General features: G+C 52.7%; 1 protein-coding gene across 1 annotated transcript; it reads left to right on the forward strand.

Annotated features, from left to right (window-relative positions):
- The first annotated feature begins 680 nt into the window (after nucleotides 1–680).
- ZBTB9 (zinc finger and BTB domain containing 9) lies at nucleotides 681–2,152 on the forward strand. The gene has a single exon (XM_049765258.1). The coding sequence runs from the start codon at nucleotides 704–706 to the stop codon at nucleotides 2,102–2,104; it is 1,401 nt and encodes a 466-aa protein (XP_049621215.1). The 5' UTR covers nucleotides 681–703; the 3' UTR covers nucleotides 2,105–2,152.
- The last annotated feature ends 4,334 nt before the right edge of the window (nucleotides 2,153–6,486 follow it).

Genomic DNA, 6,486 nt, shown 5'->3' on the forward strand with positions numbered 1-6,486 from the left:
CGGTTTCCCAAGCAGGCGGTCAAGAGAGAGAGAGGACAGCGCTACACGTAATCCTGGAGGACTTCCAGGTTACCCTCCACCCGCCCGGGCTGCTGCTACCCAGAGCCCCGGGGACCGCGCATTCAGCATCCCAGCAAGTCAGCCAGGGCGGGCCCCAGCTGCCACTCGCAGGCCCCGCCTCCCCGGCCCGCGCAGCCAATCCACGCGAGACTCCTAGGCTTCCCGCCCTGCCATTGGCTGCGGCGCGGGTCCCGCCCTCCCGCAGCGGCGCGTCTCGGCGTCCGGGTGGGCGCGGCCAGAGGCGACTTCCGGCCCGGGACGGCTCTGCGGGAGTCGCGAGGCGGCCGAGGGCGCGTGTGCAGCCGCCGGGGTGTGGCGGCGGGAAGAAGCCGCCCCTGAGCTCTCGCACGTTCCCGGGGTGCCGGAGGGGAGCCTGAGAGGAAGAGGAGCACCGCGGCGATCAAGGAGCCGTCTAGGGCGCGAGGCTGCAGGACCTTCTCGGCGGCCTCCCCTCGCACACGCCCTTGGTGTTGGTGCGTGTTTGGGGCGCGTCTGGCTTTCGCAGTGGGCACGGAAAAGTTGGCACGTTGCGGGGAGCGGGTGTTGCTGGGTGAGACAGACGCGGTTTTTCCCATGGCGAGGCCCCTGTCACTCCTTTCCCTCTTCCCTCCACAGCCGATCTCCATCCAGGGCTCGCCCCGACATGGCCATGGAGACCCCGACGCCGTTGCCCGCCGGGCCCCCTGCGTCCCCGCTGCTCTGCACCCCGGCCCCGCGCACCGTGCAGATCGAGTTCCCGCAGCACAGCTCGCTGCTGCTCGAAGCCCTCAACCGCCACCGGCTGGAGGGCAAGTTCTGCGACGTGTCGCTCCTGGTGCAGGGCCGCGAGCTCCGGGCCCACAAGGCCGTGCTGGCGGCCGCCTCGCCCTACTTCCACGACAAGCTGCTCTTGGGGGACGCCCCCCGCCTCACGCTGCCGAGCGTCATCGAGGCCGACGCCTTCGAGGGCCTGCTGCAGCTCATTTACTCCGGCCACCTCCGCCTGACGCTGGACGCCCTCCCCGCCCACCTCCTGGTGGCCAGCGGCCTCCAGATGTGGCAGGTGGTGGACCAGTGCTCCGAGATCCTTAAAGAGCTGGAAACCTCTGGAGCGGGCGCTGCTGCTACCCGGGGGGGCCCCCCCACGACCTCCGCAGGAGGCTGGTGCCTTCGCTCTTCGCCCTTCCAGACCCCACTGGGACAGTCCTTCTCCTCTACGGAGAGCCCCACCGCCGGGGAGGGCAGTGACCTGGGAGAGGTGCTGCAGATCCAAGTGGAGGACGAGGAGGAGGAGGAGGAAGAAGAGGAGGAGGAGGAATACCAGGGAGCAGCAGCCCTCTCCCAGACTTCTCAACCCCAGAGAGTCTCATGGGGCCTTTCCCGGCCTCAAGGACCCCACCCCCTGCCCCTGCCTGCCACTCCTCGGAGACTTTCGGAAGCTGAGGGTTCCATGCTTGAGCCTTTGGCCCCTCCTTCACAGCCCCCCAAAATCTACATTAAGCAGGAACCCTTTGAGTCCAAGGAAGAGCTAGCAGGAGGTGTAACGCAGTACGTGGGTATCAAGGAGGAAAATAAAACGTTTCCTGGAGTGGACTCAGAAGGGAATGGGGAGCTGAGTTTCCTGCTGCCCGCAGGGACCGGGGCAGCATTGGAGGCCTGGGGCCCATCCTGGAAGCCTGTGGATCTGCACGGGAATGAGATTCTTTCCGGGGGTGGTGGCCCTGGGGGAGTGGGGCAAGCTGTGCACGGGCCTGTGAAACTGGGGGGCGGGACACCTCCTGCAGATGGAAAACGCTTTGGTTGCTTGTGTGGGAAGCGGTTTGCTGTGAAGCCAAAGCGAGACCGGCACATCATGCTTACCTTCAGCCTCCGGCCTTTCGGCTGTGGCATCTGCAACAAACGCTTCAAGCTGAAGCATCACCTGACCGAGCACATGAAAACCCATGCTGGAGCCTTGCACGCCTGTCCTCACTGTGGTCGCCGCTTCCGCGTCCACGCCTGTTTCCTACGTCACCGGGACCTCTGCAAGGGCCAGGGCTACACAGCTCGCTGGACTTACAAGTGAGTGCCAGCACCGTATGACCCTCTCAGGACCCGCAAGCCACCGGTGCTGCTGCTGCTGCTGCTGCTGCTGCTGGTTATTCATCCTTGCTCCTGTATCACTTCTGATTCTCGTCCTGAATCTTGTACTTGTGCCAAGATGATAGAGACATTGTGAATCTGTTATTCTTGTGTCTTGGCCACACCTTGGCAGTTTTGGAAGCAGATTCCTCGGGTTATTTTGCTAAATACCCTGCAAGGAAGGTAGCTTACAGGGCCATGATGATCCTTTGCTCATTTGTACAGGAAATTAAACTTAGGATTGGAAGTCTCTAATGAGAGGAGTTAGCGGAAAGGCATGATAAATGTCTGATTCTGTCTCCGTGAGGTTAGAGGAGACGGTTTTCATCCACAGATGAAGTTGATTCAGTGTTCTAGTCATCCAGAGACTAAGCTTGAAGCTCTTTTTCATTGCTCAAATGACATCAACAGAATTCTTTTTTATGTTCTTTGAGTTCTGAAGTGTGTCCAAAAGACTCCCATCAGAACTTGATTTCTCATCATTAGATACCAAGTTCCCGACACTTCTATTTTTTATGTTGTAGTCGAGCACTTTAATAAATAGAACATTCCATATATATTATTCCTAAAGCCCTCCTTAGTAGAGGGGATTCCCTCTACAGCCTGTGCCTCATGTCTACCTTTGACCATCACTGATCACTTGTGTTGGTCATAAGTGACTGCGATGTGACTGGTGAACCCAGGAGATGGCCACTGGCTTAAATGTTCTCAGGGTCTTAAACAGCTCAAACATGGCCATGGTTCAAAGGACTCAGGGCTGACCACATGAGAAAGGTTAGAGAGACTGCACAGGGGGACTTGCTTCCTCTGTCACCATCTTCCTCACAGTGGGGCCAGTGATCGATGAAATTGAAATAGGGAGATTGTCACAGGTTTCAAATAAAGTTTACTCTGAAATCTAAACTGACAATGTAGTGACTAGGTGAATTTGTATGGAGACACTTGTGAGACAAGGGCTGCAATGAACTGGATGTCTTATGTCATAAGATTGCTGGGGATGGAACAATTTCATACCAGGGAGAACACATTGGCCCAAATGTCTGGACCACTTCTCAAGTCCTGACCTGGCACTGAATATCAAGCTGGTGAGCTGCCTTATTTTTCAGAAACTGATGAGGGGAATCAAATCTGGAGAGGGAGAGAGAGAGAGAGATGCATCAAATCTGATCAGGTATCAAATTTGAACTAGTATGTGCATGGGAATGTCAGAGATCAAATCTCATTTGGCCATATGCCAGACAAGTGCCCTACTTCTGCTGTCTATCTCCTGGATCTACTTTTCTTTCATTGGAACTGGAGAAATAGTACAGGAATTGAGGTACTTGCCTTGCATGCAGTTTACTTTGGTACAGTCCATGGCATCCCATAAGGTCTGAGTATTGGCAGGAATGAATGATCCTTGAGAACAGAGCCAAGTATCACAGCCCTGAATACAGCCAGGTCTGATCCCCAAACATTTTTTATTATCCCTCCCATTTTCTTTAACAATAACTGGGGGCTGCAGTATATCAGAGGCATTGGCCCATGGGGTGGGAGCATCACATCAGGTACACACGCTTGGGGTACTTCCTGACTTGTTGAGGTACTGCCTAATGGTCATATACTTCTGTCAGGCATGTAGGTTGAACATATGCTGGCCAGAGGTCACATTTCCTGAGAACAGCACCTTGGACATTTTACCATTTCAGGGGTTCTTGTGCATACCTTATTCCTCCCGTATACCTAAAGATCTCGTGCTGGGGGTTGCAAATAGCAGAGCTCCAGACGCAAACAGGAACTGCATTATTTCTCTGCCCTGTTTTTTTTTTTTTAATCTCCTGGGGGTAAAGAAGTTACCCTCCCCCTTCCCTCAGCAATTCTGAGTCAGTGGAGCCTGAGGATGTAATGCTGCTGTGCCCTGCAGTACCTGGATTACCTGAACCACCCCAGCAGCGTTCAAGGGTCTCCAGAACTACAATTGATTGTACTTGGGATCAAACTGAGGTAGGCGGCATGCGAAGCACATGCCTCAACCCTTATACTATTCCTTACTTTTTGTTTTGGAGCCATACCTGGCAAGTGCTCAGGGTTTACTAATGACTGCTCAGGGATCACTCCTGGTTGGTCTTGGGGCATTTTATGTGATTTGGGGATCAAATCCTTGTACATTGCTAGCTATGTGCAGGGCAAGCTCTACCATGCTATTTCTCTAGCTGTCTTTATTCTGTTTACTTTTTAAGTGTTTATATTACATGATTTTTTACTTAAAATACTTCCATACCTGGGGCTGGAGCGGTGGTGCAGCGGTAAGGCATTTGCCTTGCACACAGCTGACCTAGGACGGGCCGTGGTTTGATCCCCTGGCGTCCCATATGGTCTCCCAAGCCAGGACAATTTCTGAGCTCATAGCCAGGAGTAACCCCTTAGAGTCACTGGGTGTGGCCAAAATAAGGGGATCAAAGAACCGATGAAGAGAAAGATTTTTAAGGCTGTCAGTGTATATTAAATAAATAAATAAAAAAAGAATTGGAGTCAAGGGAGCTGGAGTGATAGCATTGTGGGGAGGGCATTTGCCTTGGAAGTAGCTGGCCTGGGTTTGATCCCCAGCATTCCATAGGGTCCCCTGAGCCTTCCAGAAGTGATTTTTTCTTTTTTTCTTTTTTTTTTTTTTTTTGGGGGGGGTGTCTGCCACACCCAGTAGTGCTTAGGTTACTCTTGGCTCTGCATTCAGAAATCACTCCTGGCAGGTTCATGAAGGATGCCGGGAATCAAACCCAGGTCCATCCTGAGTAAGGCCGCGCATGCAAGGCAAACACCCTTCCACTGTGCTGTCTCTTCAGCCTCCTCCAGGAGTGATTTCTGAGCACAGAACCAGGAATAATGCCTGAGCGCACCATATGTAGCCCCAAAACAAAACAAGGGTTAAGATGTTTACGCCATGTGGTCCCCTCAGTACCATTTTAGGGAATCTTCAGGATGTGGATTTGTGGGTGTTATTTCTACTTCTCATGTCACCCATCTGTGGATAAAATGTTTTAGGAGATAACCCAGCCACATGCACTCTGACCAGAATACCTTGATGTTTCACTTGGGAACCCGGACACCTCGAGTTGAAACGGAAGTCCTGGAGCAGGACAGTGTAGAACATGTACTGGCCACCCCACAGTCCACATACAATGCATTTGGTGTCCTCTAAGCCGCAGGTATTTCTGGCACTGAGCAGCTGTTCAGAGAATGTTGAGTCTGCCTAGCTTCTGGGTCCTCAGAGTTGGGGGACAGAATTGCCTCCTCCCATCTCTTAATCCCCACAGTCCTTTAATTCTACTATGAAGCCAGTTAAGGGGCCCAGAGCTAACACAGTAGTAGAACACTTGCCTTACAAGTGTGAAGCTGTGAGTTGTAGGCACTCCCCCAAAAGTTGCCTTAGTGTGATCCCTGTGGCTCTGCAATTTGGGATCCCTTAAGCCACAACTTAAGTGTGCAAGTATCATAATTGGGCATTGCAGCCAAAATGTGTGCAAACATCACAAAATGTGTGCCCTAGGGCCAGAGCGATAGCACCGTGGTAGGGCATTTGCCTGGCACACAGCTGACCCAGACAGATAGATCTTGGTTCTATATAGTCCCCAGAGCCAGGAGCAATTTCTGCTATGCTGAGCACATAGACAGAAGTAGGACGTGGCCCAAAAGGGAAAAAAAAAGTTTGCCCTGCACATTTTCACAACAAAAAGAGAAAGGAACAGTATTGTAAACCACTGTGCCTAAAAGGAACAAAGGGAGTGAGAGAAGAGGAAAGAGAGGGAGAGGGAGATGGGGAGGGGAGAAAGAGAGAAATTGGTGGCAGGAAATGAACACTGATGGGTGTTGGAACAATGTATGACTGGAACCCAACAACTGTGTCTCATGGTGGTTTAATAAAAAAATTGATCTCGAACAAGTAAGTCATTTAAAAATAGAGGTGAGGCTGGAGTTGTGGCACAAGTGGTAAGGTGTCTGCCTTGCAGTCAGTCCCCCAGCATCTCATATGGTCCCCCAAGCCAGGAGCTGAGCGTCACCAGTGTGCCCAAAAACGAGAGAGAGAGAGAGAGAGAGAGAGAGAGAGAGAGAGAGAGAGAGAGAGAGAGAGAGAGAGGAAAGGGGAGAGAGAGGAGAGGGGGGGCAGCGCGATAGTGCATTGGTAGGGTGTTTACCTTGCACGCGGTTGACCCAGGACGGACCTGGGTTCTATCCCCAGCATCCCATATAGTCCCACAAACCTGGAGTGATTTCTGAGTGCCAGGAGTAAACCTTGAGCATCACTGGGTGTGGCCCAAAAACAAAAAAGAAAAAAGGAAAAGAAGGTGGTGA

The sequence above is a fragment of the Suncus etruscus genome, chromosome 18 (genome assembly GCF_024139225.1).
Source record: "Suncus etruscus isolate mSunEtr1 chromosome 18, mSunEtr1.pri.cur, whole genome shotgun sequence".
Taxonomy (NCBI): domain Eukaryota; kingdom Metazoa; phylum Chordata; class Mammalia; order Eulipotyphla; family Soricidae; genus Suncus; species Suncus etruscus.